At 56.4% G+C, this 19,020-nt stretch overlaps 1 protein-coding gene across 3 annotated transcripts; it reads right to left on the bottom strand.

The window, feature by feature from the left end:
* Positions 1-610: 610 nt before the first annotated feature.
* PSD4 (pleckstrin and Sec7 domain containing 4) lies at positions 611-14,891 on the bottom strand. Of its 3 annotated transcripts, none has more exons than XM_068564558.1 (16): positions 13,917-14,891; positions 12,706-12,831; positions 12,327-12,405; positions 11,454-11,763; positions 7,781-7,990; positions 7,252-7,332; positions 7,003-7,115; positions 6,732-6,790; positions 6,483-6,572; positions 5,386-5,429; positions 4,855-5,015; positions 3,725-3,795; positions 3,469-3,632; positions 2,799-2,943; positions 2,389-2,532; positions 611-868 (listed from the first exon to the last, which is right to left on the bottom strand). In XM_068564558.1, the coding sequence occupies exons 1-16, from the start codon at positions 14,889-14,891 to the stop codon at positions 611-613; spliced, it is 3,030 nt and encodes a 1,009-aa protein (XP_068420659.1). The 3 variants fall into 3 exon arrangements, with proteins under 3 accessions (XP_068420659.1, XP_068420658.1, XP_068420657.1); XM_068564557.1 differs by having other exon boundaries at positions 11,454-11,818; positions 12,310-12,405; XM_068564556.1 differs by having other exon boundaries at positions 7,781-7,957; positions 11,454-11,835; positions 13,917-14,888.
* Between the last annotated feature and the right edge of the window lie 4,129 nt (positions 14,892-19,020).

Consider the following 19,020-nt stretch of genomic DNA (forward strand, 5'->3'; position numbering starts at 1 on the left):
GTGGGTGACGTGTGGGAGAGGAGACAAAGGCTGGGGCCCCAGGGTCAGCCTCACTGAGCCCCTGAACTCGCCGCATCCCTGCCCCTACCCAGAAGGCTGTCCCCCCAGTGGGTGGGGCCTGGTTGGGGTCTCCCAGAACCTCTCCCAGCAGGCCAGCTGATTCCCAGAGCAAGACCACCCTCAGGGCTGAGGCTCCCCTAGCTTGTCTGCCCAGAGGGCTCTGCTGCCCCAGCCTCTGTCCCGGAAGCCAGGGGTCCCCGAGCACTCTGACTCTCAAATAAGCACTGAGCTGCCCGCAGGCCTGGGAAAGGTGTCCGCTGTGGCTTCTGAAGGGATGGAGGGTGACATGGGATGAACTGTGGGAGTGGAGCCAAATTCCTGACCTCCCATCGCCCTCGGGAGCAGCCAGGGGCGGGGGCAGCAGTATTAGGAAAACTCCTGTGTACAGGGAGGGAAGGAGGACCACAGGGAAGCAAGGCTGTCCTTCAGCGGGGGGAGGGGCGGGGCCTCATCACCATCATGCACCCGCTGAGACAAGGCTCTTCCTCGGGGCTTCATCCCACATCCACCCCAGGCCGTGGGGGGCAGAGTCGGTGAGGGGGCACCCGCTTCACAGCTGATTGCGGTTCCGCTTGGGGATGATCTTCCGGTAGGTTCTGCGCTCTGAGATGTTGCGCTTGACCTTGGCCGTGGTGGGGGCCTCATCCAGGTGCAGGGACGGGCTGGAGTGGGACTTCTTCAGGCTGGGTTTGGACTCCTGCGGGCCTCCGGCCTCCTTCCCCAGCTGCTCTTCCCACAGGTCCAGGTCATCCGACGGGCTGTGCAGACGGGCCACCAGCAGCTGCAGGTAGGTCTCGTAACGGGTTTTCTGCAACACACGGGCCCCGCCACCTTAGCACCACCCTGGCTCCAGGTCGGGAGGGGCCTGGGATCGTGAGGGACAGACAGCTCACGTGTGAATGATGCTATGGCGATAAAGACTCCTGCAGAAAGAGCGCCGGGCCAAAGGCTAGCACCTGCTTGAGCAACCGTGTCTGCAGACCCTGCCGTGCCCTGGGTGTTTTATAGTTACACCTGTAAGTCCAGCCCTGGTCTAACAGCCAACCCCATGTAGTGCTGTAACTGACATCTCTGGAGCACGTTACATCACTGAGACACTAAAAGATCCGTAACCCACTAGGCCCGAGATCTGTGCAGCACTGCACACACACAGCACACATCTGTACTCAACCCTAATTGAGTCTGCGTGGCGTTTTAACAATTGGCATCTGGAGAGTATGACGTTACCTACCCTCATCTGTTTAACACTCCTTGGGCCTCTGTAACTAGCATCCTTCGGATACAGTTCCCAGTTTACCTAGTGCTTTCCTACCCTCCAGCCTGCTGGATCCTCAACCCAGCCCTGGGAGGTTGGGTGGGAGTCACTGCTCTGCTTTGTAAAGAGGGAAGTGAGGCCTAGGGAGGGGTGGGCCTTGCTAAAGGTCCCAGCTGGTCAGTCAGTGGTAGGGAGAGGCTGGAATGCTACGGGCAGAGCTGGGTCCTATCGGCCACACGCCGGGGCCTCTGGGAAGTGGCGCGCTCCCAGCCATGGATGCAGCCAGCGCGCCAAAGGGATAAGCCAGAAAGAAAGGGAGAGGGCAGCGCGAGGGCCAGTGGGCACAGCCAGGAGGTGACACTGATGCTCCCTTCTCCCCTCTCTGCCCCTGGGTGGCCTCTGACCCCTTCTGTTCCCACACTGCCCCTCACCTACCCTCCTCCTGAATTTGGGTGCAGGGTGGGTGTTGGGTGGGAAAAAATATTTCAGCATCGATCAGAGAGCTAATAAAGGTCATTCCTTAGTTACGACCATACACGAGGCACGGATGTAATTGGAGTCTCTTGAAAATGTATCAGGTTTGGACAAGTCGCTTAATCTCTCTGTGCCTCAGTGTCCTCATCTGTAAAATGAGGATCACCGCCCCTACCCCCAGAGTGGTTAGATAATAAGATAATCCATGCAATGCAAGCTTCTGAAATATTGCCTATTATTATTATTAGGTAGGTATTAGGAGAAATAATTCTGTTAAAATATAGCTTTCCCTTCAATGTAGGAAAAGCCAAATACACTCTTAGGAGAAAAAACATGTATGAAAATAACATTCCCTAAGAGTGTTTCCAGACAAACAGCTGCTATGTGCCCCCAGGACAAGAGGGGAAGCGGCCCGAGTGCACACGGACACACACACTTTGCGCACGCGTGTGCACACACTCGTGCGCAGACAGCGCACACAGCACCCCGTGTTCTCCCAGGAGCACCTCCCCCTGCCCTGAGCCAAGGCTGCAGGGACGGCCACGGCCACGAGAGGGCGGCAGAGGGTCCAGGCGGAAGGTGAGGCGCGGGCACCTCACCTCGTACTCCAGGTACTCCTTCCGCAGGCGGTAGTCCTCCAGCTCTCGGCCGCGGCCCCGCCGCTCCGGTAAGTTTCTCTGCAGATCCAGCAGGTCGTCGGAGGCAGCATCCAGGCAGCTCTCGTGGGATCGATGCTGTTCCTCCTGGGAGCGGGAGGCATTGGGGGAAGCTGCTCTAAGCCCTCCCACTCCGTTCCGGGCCCAGGTGGGCAGCCCAAGAATCCCCCCCGCCTCCGTTCCTGGGCCCAGGTGTACAGCTCGATCCCCGATCCCGGGCCTAGGGGTTCAGCCCATCCCTCCCCCTCCCCACCCCTTTTCCTAGGCCAGCTGCACAGCCTCTCATGTCCCTCCTAGTCCTCCGGGGTGCACCCCCCTCCCACGCGGCATCCCGCCCCTCCCCCGGGCCGTACCAGGGAGCTCTGGGCGGGGCCCACGGGCAGGATGGGCCGGACGAATTTGCGCTGGGAGCCCACCGCGGCGGGGAAGGGCGGCGCCGAGTGCGTGGCGGCGGCCAGGTTGATGCGCGCGATCCAGGAAGTCATCTCCTGGGCAGTGCTGCAGGGAGAGGTGGCCGTCTGTCCCAGGACCACAGAGTCCGGTGCTATCACCTATCCCCAACCCCCAGCCTCCCGTGGTCTGCACAGCAGCCCGGCAGCTCAGGACTCAGAGCCGACAAAAGCCAGAAGTCCTGCCACTGGCCGAGGTGGTTGACCGCCGCTTGTGGTTTTTCTCAGCGGACAAAGAGGCAAATCTGGGAAGGCAATAGAGTTTATATCAAATGCCAAGAAATGATCGAGTGTTAGTGACTTCCTGGAATCCTCTGTTTGGAACTGGGAGGCTCAGTCGGACTTTCAGGGAAGAGGTGGTGCAGTGGCGGAGTGGGCCAAGGGCAGGGGACGGAAGCAGGAAGCCCCGGCTTCCAGCTGTAGCCGGACCCCGGCCAGCAGCCCATCTCAGGTGGCCTGGTCAGGACGGCACCTCCCCCCGAGGGCGGGGCCCATAGCCGTCAGAGGATGAGAGGGGGGTCAGGGAGGAAAGCTGGGGCCTTGCCGCTTGCCTCTTCCCCGCCACGAAACTTACGGTGCCTGGAAGAGGTAGAGGCGCCAGTCGGCCGTGCGCAGCTGGAAGACGTGCGGCTTCTTGGTGTAGTGGGTGGCGGGAGTGGCCAGCGAGTGGTGCACCCCTACCGGCTCGTCCACCATCTGCCCCAGCAAGCTCTCCCCCTCAAGGCCGTGGTCCTCTCCCTGCCACAGGGCACACGGGCTCAGAAAAGAGGTCTGCATCAGTTGCTCGTCCCCCCCGTGCTGCCCGTCGCGGGTGCAGACTCCCTCCCTACCTTCAGGAAGTAGAGGACCATCCCTCGCAGGACGGTGTGGAGTACCTTCCAGCCGCGCTTGCCCCACGGCGCTGCCCCAGGAGCAGAACACAAAGGTGGGTGGTGGCCCCCCTCCAGACCCTCAGACACACACTGTCCCCCCCCCTTCCCCTCCACCAACTCCAGTCTCTCCCCAGGGTGTAGAGAAACATGCCCAAGCACACCGACACAACAAAACACAACCGATCACCAACAGGCAGTACCGTGTCTCACACATGGGCAACCACTCTTAGACACCAAAACAGAACTATTTACAAACAACCACAAAAGCCGACGCTCATACAGACCATCCTGACTCCAAACACGCCCCCCCCCACCCCCCCCCCCCAGAAGCACAGCTCTTCTAAGACATCTTTCTGGTCCCATCCAGAGAGGCCCAGGGACTCAGATGCTAGGGCAGAAGGCCTGCTTCCCCACGGTCACCTCCTGCCCTTGCTCATGTGGCTTCTCACAGCCAAATGCCAGTTCCCTGGCTGGTCACCGTACCCCAGCCCATCTGGGATCCCATTCCTGCTCTGGTCACGTGGCTGCCCGGCTCCAGAGCCTTCAACAGTCTGCAGGATGAGGCCCAATGCACCTCACGCCATCCTCTTTCACACGCCCCGTGCTCTTTTCTCAGTGGGGATCCCTCTGCCCAACTACAAATAATCAGACCCTCTTTTCCTCCAAGGTTCAGCTCAGAGACCATTGCGTCCCAGAAGCCTTAACTATCCTGTCCCCCACGTTCCACCCCAAAACAAAAACGGAAACCTTGCCCTCCTCCACACCCCATACTCGATGGAGGCCTCCCTACACCACGCAGCTCTTTCTTCCTTTTATCCCAGACACTGGTGTGCTTGTCTAATTCCCACCCTAGCACAGGGGTTCGGGGGTGGGGGGGTCCCTAGGTCTGTCTTGTCTCTGCACCCCTCCCCCAGCCCCCAGCACATTACACAGACCCCGGTTCACGGTCAGCACTGAGGAAGGAACACGGGCTGCCTGTCCTCCGCCCGTGCCGTCTCTCTGCACGGTGTCCCTGAGCACGGCACTTGCACACACCCCCCGTTCACGGGCACACAGATGCCCCCGCGTGGCAGCAGGCAGACACTCACTCTTCTTGCCATCCGCATCCTGATGCATCTTCCGGGGCAGGATGCCCTGCTTGTAGGTGGGCACCGTGGGGTCCTGGACCAGCTGGAGGAAGGGGTTGCTCATCTTGCCAGCCAGGGCAGACGGCCGGGCCTTCTCGGGCCTGGCTGCGTCTTCTTCATCCCTGGACATCAGAGAATCAGGCTGGGGGTGCTGACCGGCCAGAGGCCATCAGGAGGTGCCCACCACCACCTCAGGACCCCCATCCTCTCTCTCTTGCTGGGCAGCCACACCTCAGGACCCCCCACCCCCGAAGAAGTCCTCCGCCAAAGGCAACCCATCACTCCCTATCATCCCCACACCCTCGCCACCTCTGGCTCCTCCAGGTGTTCCCTGGCCCACTGCACCCTCTTCTGAGACTGGCCCGCTGCCCCGCCTCCGGCTCCACCCACGCAGAGGGGAGCACTGTCCAGGGGCCCGAGTTCTCCAACTCAGGTGGGTGGGTGGAGGGAGGGCAGGGGAGAGGGAGGGGAGGAAAGATGGGTCTCACTTACACGGCCCACTCGAGCTTCTCACTTCGGATAGACCAGTAGAGGGCCTGGAACAGAAACACACAGGTGGGCCCGGGAGCCTCGGGCCGTGGGGCGCACATTCTGTCTGGCAGAGGTAGGACGGGCATGCTGCAGCCTGCCGACTCCATCCCGATGCAGCTGCCCTTCTGCCCCGAGCAGGAGGCAGCCCACGCATCCGCGCATCCGCGCACACACGCAGCAATGTACGGGGCATTTGCCGTGTGCCAAGCACTGTGCTGGGAGCTAGAGACACAAGGATGATCAAAGCAATCCTCGTCCTTACTTGAGCTTAGCGAGGCCTGAACTAGTTCCCTTGAAGGGGAAACGAATCACCCACACACCATCCGGCCCAGAGGGATCTGACGCTACAGGAGCAGCTGACTACAGGGGCAGTCGGTGTATGGTGAGTGAATGAATAAACGAGGTGCTGCGACTTTGAAATGATATGACCAAGAGTACTCACATCAATGTGGCTGGCTGGCTTTTGTAGCCCTGGCCACGCCTAGTGGGGCACCGGGCACCTAGTAAGTGTTCAAGTAATGTTCACTGACTAGACAAAAGAATAAATGCTCTAACTGCTTAGGAAAGCAGACTGTGGGCCAGGCCCTGGGCTAAGCAGGTTGTGATAACAACCCTGTAACATGGTCACTGGCCCCGGAGGAACTTGCCTTGGCCAAGGAGTGAGCTGCCCAAGACTAGAATCCAAACCCTGGAACCTCTGGCTCCCGAATCCTAGCTCTAGACTTTTACCACTTGAAGCTCTGCCCTGAGAACCAAAAACCAGTGCTTCTCAGACTTCACAGGCCTAAGAATCACCCAGAAGCATGACAGAACATTGTAGGGGCCCAGCCGGAGATTCTGATTCAGTAGGTCCAGGGTGGGGGGGCCTGTGTATTCACACAAGCCAATAAATTCCAAGGTGATGCTGATACTGCTGGCCCGGGGCCCACACTTTTCGTTCCCTTCGGTAAGGAAGGCCTGTCCTCTCAAGGATGTTTCGGCAAAGCCAGGCATGAGCTCACGTTCCCCTTGGGACAAAGAGCCAAGGCTCCAGGCCCTGAGCAGCCCCCGTGCCGTACCTTGAGCACTTCCTTGGGGAAGTTCCCGCCGTCCCGCAGGCCGTTCAGGTTGGTTATGAATTCCTGGCAGCTCATGCTCTTCCCAATGTTCTGTGGCCATGTGGAGAGGGGGGTCGCTGGCACACATGCCCGACCCCAACAGAAAGACCCCCGGCCAGCTACTCCGAGCCTTCCCCAGGTCCCCAGGGCCCTCCCTGACCCCCATCCCAGGCCTCGGTTCCCCTTTTCCAGGACCCCCCAGGCTCTCACCTGTCCATGCAGGTCCGTGTTAAGGAGCATGATGGCACAGGTCAAGGTGTGCACGCAGTCTGTCCCCCCAGAGAGAAAGCTCGTTGGAACTGGGACTCCTGCATTTCCTCTGCCCACCCTGGGCGGGGAGACCCCCAAATGCTTCTGGGCCCCCCAGAGCCACCTCCAAACACACTCCCACAGCCACCACCCAGTGAACCCCCAAGCAGACTGGGGACACTTCCCTGCCATCCTTCTCCCCGGTCCCCCGAAAGGGCCGGCATCTCCCTACCTACTGAGGAGAAGAGCCCAGGGTTGCAGTGATAGAAGCGCTTGGAGAACTGGTAGAGGATCCGCTCCCGCTCCTGGGTCTCCCCACTGAGCACCAGGGCGTGGAGGAAGCCCCTGGAAGGAGGGCCAGAGTCCAGGCAGAGCCCAGCAGCCCCAGAGCTCAGGGCCAATCAGATTCCAGCCTCTGCTGGGTGTGCCACTGCCCCCCACCAGCCATCCCTCCTCCCCAGAGAAGGCCCCCAGGTGTTACCGGAGCGCACGGTCCAGGCTCTGGCCTCCGAACTGGAAGAAGGAAAGGTACTTCTCAGCCACCGTCCTGCTGAAGTCGTTGCTGTGGAGGCACAGTGGGGATGAAGCCTGCTTTGGGGTTCTGGACTGGGGGCCCCAGGGCCTGCACATATCCTGGGGCCTGACGGGGGCTGGGGGGTGAGATCAATGGAAAGGCACAGCCGGGCTGGACCCTAGTTCCCAAGAGGGCACTGGCACCCCATCCGATGCTGAGTGGGAGGGACATGGGTTTGGGGTGGGGGGAAGGCAGGTCGCCGGGTCCGGCGGCTCTAAGCAGGGGTCGAGGGTGACACAAGTGTGACTAAGAGGAAGAGGCAGGCATGGCAAGGGTCTGGGGGCAAAGGGGAGAGGGGTGCCGTGGACGGGACAGGAACGAAGGCTTGAGAGGTCAGTGGTCGGGCCGGAGGGCCACAGGCGGGCAGGGAGCCCACTGGCTGCTCCTCCCCTTCCTGACTCGACCTCCAGCCTCGCTCAGGTTCAAAGCCCCTTACTTCTTCTGCAGGTAAGCGGCCACTTCGGACTTCCGGAAGCCCTCCAGGCGATAGAGGCGGGAGGCCAAGTTCCAGGCCACCTTGTCGGTCCTGACGCCATTCGCCAGCTTGTCTCCAGCTGGGGGCCTTTGGCCTTCCTCTGGGGGCTGCGCTTGGGGCACGGGGCTCTCAGGAAGCCTGCGAAAGTCCATCGGTGACCTCAGACTCCCGCTTGGGATGGATACAAAGGGGCTCTGGGTCAAGCGTCCTTGGGGTCAGTCGTAGGGGCGGGTGTGCCTAGAGTCCATGCCCAGAGCTCAGGGCAGGAGCTGGAGCTCCAGGGCCTCGTGTGGCCGGGGAAGAGCCAGACCAGGGCCTCCCCCGGGGAAGAGGCAGGGTCACAGCCTGCCTGGCCTGACCTGGGCACCAGGAGGACCCAGAGAGGGCAGTATTCACACAAAGCTAGCAAGGGCTGGAGCCGAGCTTGGTACCAGCATTTCCTCAGGTGGCAGTGTCAGCCCTTTGAAGACCCCAGTGGTGTTTAGTCCGTCCCAAGGAGGGGTGGGAATACCTCCCCAAATGTCAGCAGCCACTTGTGCCCCTCACCTGTCCTGCCCTCCCCATCATGCCTCCTTGCCCCCCTTCCCCTCCCCCAGCTCCAGCCTCCAGCCTCCACTCCTAGATCTGGAGCCAAGGAAGGTGCAAGGGTGAAGCAAGAATGGAAAGCGAGACCGGCTTTAGGAATGTTGACAGCTGGGATTGCCACAGGTGGTTTCCAACCCCTGCCTTCCCGTTTCGGCAGCCCTGTGGTAGAGAAGGGGGCCTTCCGGCAGGGGCTTTGGATGGTGCCCTACAGAGGGTGCACAGGCCCCAGCAACCCTCATGGTAGACTCAGAGGACACTCAGAATCTCAGAAGTCACCCGGCCCAATCTCTCCCTGACTCTTGCGTTTTCCCTGCAACATTGCAACCAGGTATTGGGGTATCCTCGTTAGTGGAATGGTCATCATCCAGGTTACTGCAGTCAGGGAGTTGTACAGATAAGCAAAACTTATCACAGTATGAAAATGTTCACCGACAGACTACCCACTTATAAAATTCGGCTGCACTTGACAGCCCTTTCCACTTAACACAAATGTATATCTCTGCCCCCAACGGGGTCAGCGTCTTTGCTGGTAACTTCTCACTGCTTCCTGAGGCTCATCCACATCCAACAAGGCAGGGCAAACATAATGGAAGCCAACTGAAAACTGAAATTACAAATCTTGCCAAAAAGGATTTTATGAAGGCCATGAAAGTGATGCTGGAAGATTCCAGGGATCACCTGGGAAGCCACTGACAAGTGAGGAACGGGAAGAGTTAGTCCAGTGAACAACTGAAGAGGAGAAAATAACAATAATGACACGCTTGTCACATCTAAAGAGAGCTACTTAGATTATCAGCTGACAAAGCCCTCAAATACTTTTACAAAAATGACCTAGTCAGTGAGTGTTGTTAACTAAAATAATATCTAGATGGGAAGGCACTTTGAGGAAAAAAACCCTACAGGGCAAATATAAATTGTTATGGAATTGTATACTTTAAATGGATGGATTGTATAGTATGTGAATTATATCTTAATAAAGCTGATATTAAATAAAATAAAATTAAAATAAAATAAAATAAAATAGGACTTCCCTGGTGGTCCATTGGTTAAGACTCCGCACTTCCACTGCAGGCGGCATAGGTTCGATCCCTGGTTGGGGAAGTTCCACATGCCACCTCAGTGCGGCCAAAAATAAAAAAAATAAAATAAAATGATAAATTAAATAGACCCTTATGACCTCACTGTGAAAGTTAAGGATGAATGAAAGACATCTCACTGGGCCACCAAATTAAGCCAGGAAAATTAATCTCCTATAGTGTATTAAATATAAGATTAAATAAATTTACTTATGTAATATTTAGTGTCATTTACCAAGAAAAGCATCAATTAAACCTTTTTTCATTATTTACTATGAAAGTATGGTTCTCATTTTAGGTGGATTTACTTTTATTTGGGGTTGAATTAACTTTAATTTTTGGTATCATGAACCCTCTCTTTTTAGACACCTAGAGACTCTTCTGATTACTCTGAACTTCTTCAGGGACAGTGTAGCTTTCCAGCTGCAGAAGGAAGAGGCTTCTTTGGTTTCTGGTACTGCCTGAGGTTCACCATCACCCAATGACTTCGAGATGGGAGTGGAGTTAACCTTCCAGTTAGTCCAACACTAGGTCCACGACCTGAACCATCACTGGTCTCCCCTGGTCTCTTTCACATGACCACAATTTGGCCAACAAAACCCCTTCCCCATGTAGAGATCCTAGGGGCTGACAGCCTTCATGCAGCATCCTTGGGGCAGGTGGGCATCTAGGATGGTTTTCCAGTTGGACTATTCCTACCCCTGGTCACAATTCTAGGGTTACTTAGTCCTGCTATGGACCCCAAGATCCACCGTTCCTTTGGTCCCAATCAAACCTCTCCTTGCTGCTCCAGCTTCCCCTGAGATCTGAGTCAGCACCCTGGGCCTCCCAGACACATCCTCAAATTCAAAGTGGCATGTCATCCCCACATCACAAGCTCTGACCTTCCCTCTCCCCAGACCTGCCTAGCATGACCCCCATTTTTCCCGGCACATGGCCTTGGTCAGGTCAGGTTCGCTGCACACCCACCCCCTGCCCCGGCCTCTCCTGGTGTCCAGCCGTGGACACGACTCCCTGGCTCTGCCTCGACACATTCAAGTCCTGCCCCACGTGTATGACTGTCTGCTCTTTGGTTTCTTGTGCTACCAAACCCTTCAGTCATATAATCCTGGCTTAATAGATATTAGTATGTTAAGTCCCAGTGTGCTTTTCTCACGTCACCTGACTCCAGTCAGAATGACCATCATCCAAAAGTGTACATATAGTAAATGCTGGAGAGGGTGTGGAGAAAAAGGAACCCTCCTGCACTGTAGTGGGAATGTAAATTGGTACAGCCGCTAAGGAGAACAGTATGGAGGTTCCTTAAGAAACTAGAGTTACCATATGATCCAGCAATCCCACTCCTGGGCACATACCCAGAGAAAGCTACAATTTGAAAAGATACATGCACCCCAGTGTTCACAGCAGCACTATTTACAATAGCCAAGACATGAAAACAACCTAAATGTCCATCAACAGATGAATGGATAAAGAAGATGTGGTATGTGTGTGCATATATATATATATATTTACACACACACACACATAATGGAATATTACTCAGCCATAAAAAAAAGAATGAAATAATGCCATTTACAGCAACATGGATGGACCTAGAGATGATCATACTAAGTGAAGTAAGCCAGATAGAGAAAGACAAATATCATATGCTATCACTTATATGTGGAATCTAAAAAAAAAAAAGGATACAAATGAATTTATTTACAAAGCAGAAATAGACCCACAGACATAGAAAACAAACTTATGGTTACCAAAAGGGAAAGGGTTGGGGGGCAGGGAGAGATAAATGAGGAGTTTGGGATTGACATATACACACTACTATATATAAAATAGATAAACAACAAGGTCCTACTGTATAGCACAGGGAACTCTACTCAATATTTTGTAAGAACCTATATGGGAAAAGAATCACACCAGGTATTCTTAAATGCCTGCATAATTAGGAGGCAGAGGGTGGTTAGAACGACACTCACCCTTCTGTAGAAGTCAAGAGAACGTCAGGCTGGCTGGCTCCAGCCTCAGCAGTCCTGGCTGGGCCTTCACTCTTTACTTCCTTCCCTGGGCTTGGGGCCTCTCCTGCCTTCTCTTTCTCCAGGGAACTTGGCTCTGCCCCATCCGTCTCCAGGAACGAAGGGCTTGTAGTATCTAGCATCCACGTGGGATGAACGCTGCTCGGGGGGTGGCTCCAGAGCTGCGGGCTGCCTTCCTGGGAGGACAGGGGGCTGGGCCGGGGGCTGGGGCCTCTGGCCTCAGACTCAGGGCTGCTCGGCTCAGGCGAAGAGGCTGGGCTCCCCCAGGGGCCAGGGGACACGGTGCAGGGAGCAGACTCCTGGGCACGCTCTGCATGCCTGTCACCTGAGGAAGAGTGTAGCGTGAAGCTGGCACGGGACGAGGGGCAGGCTGAGGGCCAAGGGGCAGAGCCAGGGAACAGCCTGGGCTGCCACCCCCAGCAGCTCCCCCATCCCGGGGCTCCTCCCTGGAGCTGCACATTCTGTCCCTCGTCGGGCAGTGACCCACCACACGTAGGGACAGTGGGCAGACGACTCCCAAAACTTCAGCCCCAAGGCAACCGGGGTTTCAGGGCTTGCTAAACCACTGAGACCCAGGCATCCAAAAGGCTGGGACTTTTGTACATTTCTTCATTTACTCTATGAGATGAGTATTTTAAAAGCCATTGTACTGATGAAGTCACAGAGGCAGAAGCAGGATTTAAGCCCAAGTCTGTCTGGCTCCAACACAAAACAAGGGGACTCCTTAATGACACCCCTGGGGAACGCGCTCTGTCCCCACTCCAGATTCCAAAGCCTCCAACCACCCAATTTCCCAGACCCCATATTGGATCTCACCTCTGTCCTGGGGGCGAAGAGGCCCCTGGGGCCAGGAAGGAACGCCCTTGGTCTGCCAGCCCTCGGGGCTTGGCAGAGGCTGTTGAGAGAGACACAGAGGCATCTGTGAGCCCTGGAGGCACTGAGAGGTGAAGGGGGCAGTGAAGGCATGGGGGGAGGAGAGGGAGGGAAGAGGGACCATGAGTATACAGGGCCCCCCCCCCTCCCTGCTGTCCTCCCACCCAGACCTCACACCCTGGTCTGGGCCTCAGTTCAGAAGAGGCACCCCGGATGGGACCCACATCCTAGGGGTGCTGGTGCTGGGCCCTGGAAATCACTGGCTTCATGTTCCTTCTCTACAGATGGAAAAGTTGAGGCCCAGAGAGGGGAAGTGACTTGCCCAAGGTTGCACAGGATATGTGGCAGGGCTGGCATCAGATCCCACACGTTCTGTTTCCCAGGTCAATGCTTTGTCCACCCAGGATGCTGCAGATCGGGCAGGAGCAAGACTGTCTCCCAGAGGAGTCTAGGGAAGAAAAGGAGAAGAGAGAGGTTTGCCCAAGGGAAACTGCTCCCAGGGCCTTCCTGACACCCTTCCAGCCTTGGGGCGTCGTCCATGCTCACTGACTTCTAGTCTTCTCTGCTCCGGCTGCTCAGATGGCCCTGTCTCATGCAGCATCTGCCCAAGGAGGGGCTGTGCTGTAGAGAGGGTGACAGCCCCCAGGCACTGGGCTGGGCCCTGCCCTCCCAGATGAGCGCAAACGGCCAGCTCCCAGGACAGGCCTCCCAGGCCTCCCTCTGAGGACTCCAGGGCCCCTGGAGCAACCAGGCCCCAGAATGCACATCACAGGACACAGGCACGGCTGCCCTGCACAGGGACCCCAGTCCTCTGATCTCGGGGTCAGCTGAGAGAGCTGCTCTGGTTATGAGCTCTCCCCTTGTTCTCTGGGACCACAGAGATTAGAAAGTTACAGCCCTGCTCTGCCATCTTGAGTTTCCTTATCTCTTAGGCAGAGGCCTCCCTGGGAAAAATGTGCTCACGTAACTTGTCCCTGCAGCTCGTGCTAGTTGATATCAAGACCTCTGCCATTGTCACGTGGGCCTGTTTGGGTGACACTGGATACAATGAAAGATGGTGAGCTAAAAGTAACAAAATGCTGAAATCTCTCCCCAGAAGAGAGGCCTCTTAAAGCAGACGCCTCCCCACCAGGGGCAGAGGTCACCCCAGCAGGCTGACCCCTGCCCTGTTACAGTTGGGAATGTCTTCGAGGTGGGAGAGGGAGAGCCCGAGATTGGCCTGGAACACGCCGCAACCGGAGGAGCTATTTGTTCTCCAAATGTGTCCACGTGCAGCCCCTTGGAGCTGGCGAGAGGGGAGACATCTGTGCCTTAACGTTAATTGCCATCATGTTCAGTTGACATCACGGTGCCCGTAAAATTTCCTCTAATTCTGAAGGCCACACTGGACCTGACTTTCTGCTCTATTGCTCCAGGATCCCCAAAGGCCCCAGCATCTGGGAAGAGAGTTCTGGGCCTGGTGACCACAGAGGAAGGCCCTTCCTTCCGTGTCCCCACGCACAGCCTGGGGTTGGTTCCCAGGGCTCTGCTTACCTCGCTCTCCTCCTGGCCGGGAGGTGCTGCGGGAGCCCCCTCGGTGGTGCCCACCACAGCCCAGGAGGAGGAGTGCAGCCTGTAGGTGGGCACAGGGAATGGCGGTGTGGCGTGCCCGCTGGAATCCACTGTGTTGTCCCCCAGATCCGGCTCACTGCCCAGCTCCCACAGCACGCTGCCTCCTGGGGGTGAGGGCTCCAGGGTCTGCGGGCTCTGGGGCCCGGTCCTCACATCTGCGCAGGGATCTGAGAACCCCCAGGAAAAGCGTGCTTCAGACACACTGGGGTCCAAGGAAGGGCTCTCCAGGAAGAGGGGGTTGTCAAAGAATATGCTCTCCTCCTCGGGACCCCACTCTGGGGACAAGTCTGGCACGCCCTCCCTCGGCCATGCCGGGTTCCGGTTCTCCCCTTCAGGCCCGCTGCTATCTTCCCCCGAGGCCTCGTGCACGTCCACGGGTGGGCTGGGGTGGAGGCCTGAGTCCCGGGGTCCCGCCGGGCTGGAGCGTAAAGCGGGGAGGTCGGGAGACGCCGTGGGGAGACAGCATCTCAGCTCAGCTCTGATCCCTTCCGTCTTCTCCAGCTCCTCCTCCAGGTCCAGGACGCACATCTGCGCCTGCAGGATGCCCGCCCAGAACACCACCTGGGTGGACGTGCTCTGGCTCTGGCTTGGGCTCCCCAGAGGATGGCTGTCCCGGGGTGACCCGGGGGATGCTGCTTTCTGCCCTGCCCCCTCCTGGGAAGAGCCGCTCCCCGGATGCGTGGGCTCTGGGCTGGAGCCCCTGGGATGAACATCTCGCCTCGTGGAATCAGGAGGGTCAGAGGCCCAGGTCTGCTCCCCGCAAGGTTCGAGAGGGTCAGGGTGGCCGCGTGTCTCCCTCAGGTGTGCTCCTGGGTGGAGCTGCGTGTGGTCTCCCAAATAGATGTCGAGAAATTCCATGGGTTTGGGGTGTTCACAGAGTCCGTCGTCGCCCATCATCCACAGAGTGCAAGCTGCAAAGGAGTCCCCAAAAGCATCCGCCTTCACAAGCCCATTGTGTAGATTAGAGGGAGCACCGGCCAGCGGGGTGACTGGGACCCCACATCTACCCTGGAAGTACCCAAAGCAAAGGCAGGTTAGCACTGGCCTCTCAGCCCCTGGAAGCACACGTCCGGTGAGTTACACGTGGTTTCGAGTGCCTGCCACATCCATAGCCCGGGCCAAGGGCCGCTGCCCTCCGCAGCCCTGCGGGGGTGAGGAGGGTACCATACACGCCGTCTGACCCACAACTGCAACTGCTCGCGCCAGGGCGGCACCCGCCCCAAAGACACTCGTCTGTTGGCTGAGGGTGGCCCGAGTGGCTGAGCTGAAAGAGATGAACTGGGCAAGCCAGACCCTTCTTTGGGGACCCTGGATTGGAGAAGGTCAAGGCTAAGATGGTTGGTAGCAGGTGCAGAAGGTGGAAATGTCTCAAAATAGCGGGAAGGTAGCAGCAAACCAAAAGAACGATGGGGAGACCAATGTACGTGGGAGCCAAACAGATATGGGCCAGAGGTGAGGGGAATGGAACAGACTCGAGGGAGAAGCAGGCAGCCAGGAAAGGAAGGCCGCAGCTGGTCTTGTTTCCCCTTCCCAAGGCTCCTGTCTTTGGGGCCTGCATCCTCACCCCAGCTCACTGGCCGGTTCTCAGTTCCAGCCACGCAGCCTGGCTCCAGAGGACGTTTCAGCCCACGGGGCGGACCTGGGCTGCACGGGGAGGAGGCGGCTGCCCTCTGGGGAGCGGGGAGCTGGGGCCGCCCCACACCTGCTCAGAGCTGCCCGCTGCATCGGCCACATTGGCACTCTGAGCCGGGCCTAATCGGATGCAGTCAAGGATTCTCATGGGGCATTTTCCAGAAGCATGCATCTCCATCCCCTGCACGTGGTCCCCAGGTTACAGGGCTTTCGGGGTGGCCCTGCTTCTTCAGAACAACTGGCTTGTTCTGATCCTGTGGACACTGTGAAACTCATAACTCGACCTGTTTTCCCTCGGTAACTGGCCCTCAGGAAGTGTAGGTTAAGTCCGCAGGCCCTATGCACGCATTTCCTGTATTAAGTGCACCCCAGACCACGTCACAGCTTTTATTTTCCCTTTGCCTCACTCTCCTCACTCACAGATCTCTATTTTGAGGACTGTGTGTGCGTGTAAGCCATTCTGAAATATTTGGGGGAACAAAAGCACACACACGCGTGCACACACACACCCCTGCTCCTGACTTGTAACCGTGCGTAACTTCCTGATACTCACTCCCACCTACTTCATGGCCCACCACGAGACACTCAATCAACGGGAACACTCAGAGCTGGGAAACAAAGGCTGGGTGGGGTCCTTCTGTTTAAGGGCACCAAGAAAGCTCGGCCGGGCACTGTTCCTTCTTTCAGGAGGCACCCAAGAGAAGAGAGAAAGGACCCGCACGAATTTCAGTTTCTAATTCCCCTTGAAAGCATCCTCCCAAAAGTCTCTCAAAGGGTAAGCTGGGACGAAGTGAGAGAGTGGCATGGACATATATACACTACCAAATGTAAAACAGATAGCTAGTGGGAAGCAGCTGCATAGCACAGGGAGATCAGCTCGGTGCTTTGTGACCACCTAGAGGGGTGGGATAGGGAGGGTGGGAGGGAGACCCAAGAGAGAAGAGATATGGGGATATATGTATATGTTCAGCTGATTCACTTTGTTATACAGCAGAAACTAACACACCATTGTAAAGCAATTATACTCCAATAAAGATGTTTAAAAAAAAAAAAATCTCTCAAAACCAGAATCCCTTTCTGGGCTTTTACTTCTCCCTCTGTCCCAATCCTCACATTCCTCACTGCGAGCATAGCAAGAATCTGTAATTGCTGAATTGGGGCCTCAGGATTCTGAAGCTTTAGCCCCCAGGGAGGGCCCATCTACCACTGAGTTCTCAGCTGGCATCCCCAGTAGACTGAGGCTTCCCAAGAGGTGGGGCCGTTTCTTACTTTTAATCTTGTATTTGATGCTCTGAGGCCAGTCGATTTGAACTCTGCTCCTCCTGGGTCTCCAACCCCTTTAGCTCAGCTTCAGCCATCATTCGAGGCTCTTCCTCTCCATCCCAGGGCAGAGCCCTGCTATAGTCCTATCACCAAGAGGGAGGGAGGGAGTGCACCCAGAACCCATTGTCTATACTCGGGCAAGTCCTCTGGATCCAACCTCCCTCCCCAGGCCTGCCTGGAGAATGACCAAGTGTGAGTAAGGAGGTAAGACACCACCCCCCCCACCCCTGCCACCGCAGGCTTCTCAAGCATCCAGCCCTTAGGATACAGGAAACTCTGGGAAGGCAGCTCCATTTAGGAGATGGTAGGCAGAGGTGCCTGGAAGCACCTACTTTACAGGCACCTGAACACGAGGCATCTCCACCTCCCTTCCCAGACCCCTTGACCCTCCCTCCCTCCCTGCCAAGACCTGGTCTATTTGTGCCTAGCTGGCTCCCCTCTGGAAACACCCCACCCCGTCCTCCCTCCTCCACACATTCCATCCCATGTGCGCCCGCCTTAGGAGCCTCACAGCATTCTGCCCAAATGACATCAACTCTCCTCCTCTCATCAGTGAATCACTTGACAGGAAAGTTCAAATGCCAATAATGGGAAGGGGAGATGGTGGGCAGTGGCTGGTGGAAAGGGTGCCCTGCAATTTTTAGCAAGATAAGAGTCCCACACGTCCCTCTTTGCCAATAGGTCCTTATAAATAAATATGTATATGAAACAAAGCAGCCATACAGGTAAATGTTAATGACCATGCTAGACATAAACGAGGATTGAATTGGCCTTCCCAGAAGAAATGGGGTCTTCCTCCATGGATTCAAAGGGAAAGAAAAATCAGAGAAGCTGTAGCAGCTTTCCAGAGACCAAAGAGAAGATAACAGATGTCTGGGGCCTGAGGGGAACTGAAGGACCCAAGGGAGGTGAGGTGGGGACTTGGGGGGGAAGCAGGGACAGACAGGTCCAGCACGTGGTGGAGAAAGAGGTGTGTCTGCACGCCATCCCTCTCGCTCTTATTTCAGAGCATTTACTCCACAGCGTAATTTCTAGTGTGTTAACCCACGTGGTTCTAGCTTGGCTTCCCTTCCCAAAATGTAATCGCCAAGAAGGAGGTTCTTTGAGCTTCTTGCTACTGCTGTCTCCCTGTGGGAATGGTGACCGACAATCGCTTTAGTGACCAATTGTGTTATACCCACTCCAACTTCAAAGTTCTGGTGGTATATCGTTATCCTCTAGTTCCAGTGGTTAGAAAGTTGAGGGTTAGTGTTGACTTGAGAAGCTCAGGACCACCCATGAGACACCTGGGGTTACAGAGGCTGGTGGCGGGTGTCCTGGTTCCAGGCAGGCAGACAGGTCCACATGGGTGCACATGGGCTCTCAGTAGACTTGTCACATTTAGCAAGTAAACAATAGAGGATGCCCAATATTGGGGACATATTTATACTGATAACTGACTCACTATTTATCTGAAATTCAAATTAAGCTCTGCATTCTGTCTTGTATCTGACAACCCAGCCCTATGCCAAGAGTGCCCCGCCCCTGCGGTGTGCCACTCATCCAGCTCAGGCTTTGCAGCCCCAGACTCAGTCTTGTGAGCTCAGTTCCACGAGTGAGACACGTGGTGACATCGCCTTCCTACTAATAAGGAAACAAGGCTCAGAGAGCTTCAGAAATGTGCCCAGGGAGCTCAGCTGGTGGGTGGGGACGCTGGGATCCAAACCCCGGTCTGTAGCTCCCTTAAGCATCACTCTCTCTTCCCACCCATAAATCAATTCTTTTGGGCATTCATAGATTGAATGAAGCACGAATTTCTTCTGATGCGGAGTCACTTTAATTCACCTGTTTCCCCCACTCTTCAGGGCAGGGCCTGCCTGACTCAGAGGTGGCACTCCAGAAATGTTTGTGAAAATAAGAGGAAAGATGGAGAGATGGAGGGATGGATGGATGGGTGGATGGATGGATGGATGGATGGATGGATGGATGGATGGATGGGTGGATGGGTGGATGGGTGGGTGGGTGGGTGGGTAGATGGATGCAAGGGTGGAAGGAGGGATGGAGGGATAGTTGGATGGATAGATGGATGGAG

This window comes from Eschrichtius robustus, chromosome 15 (assembly GCF_028021215.1).
Source record: "Eschrichtius robustus isolate mEscRob2 chromosome 15, mEscRob2.pri, whole genome shotgun sequence".
Lineage (NCBI taxonomy): Eukaryota > Metazoa > Chordata > Mammalia > Artiodactyla > Eschrichtiidae > Eschrichtius > Eschrichtius robustus.

What these genes read in the sequence shown, in the direction of transcription:
- PSD4 (XM_068564557.1), bottom strand. Translation starts at nt 14,891, where the DNA reads ATGATGGGCGACGACGGACTCTGTGAACACCCCAAACCCATGGAATTT. An exon ending in GAGGTGAGATCCAATATGGG is followed by an intron (nt 11,819 to 12,309) that starts GTCTGGGAAATT and finishes AGGCATGCAGAG; the next exon opens with CGTGCCCAGGAGTCTGCTCC. An exon ending in GAGAAGCTCGAGTGGGCCGT is followed by an intron (nt 5,016 to 5,385) that starts GTAAGTGAGACC and finishes TCTGATGTCCAG; the next exon opens with GGATGAAGAAGACGCAGCCA.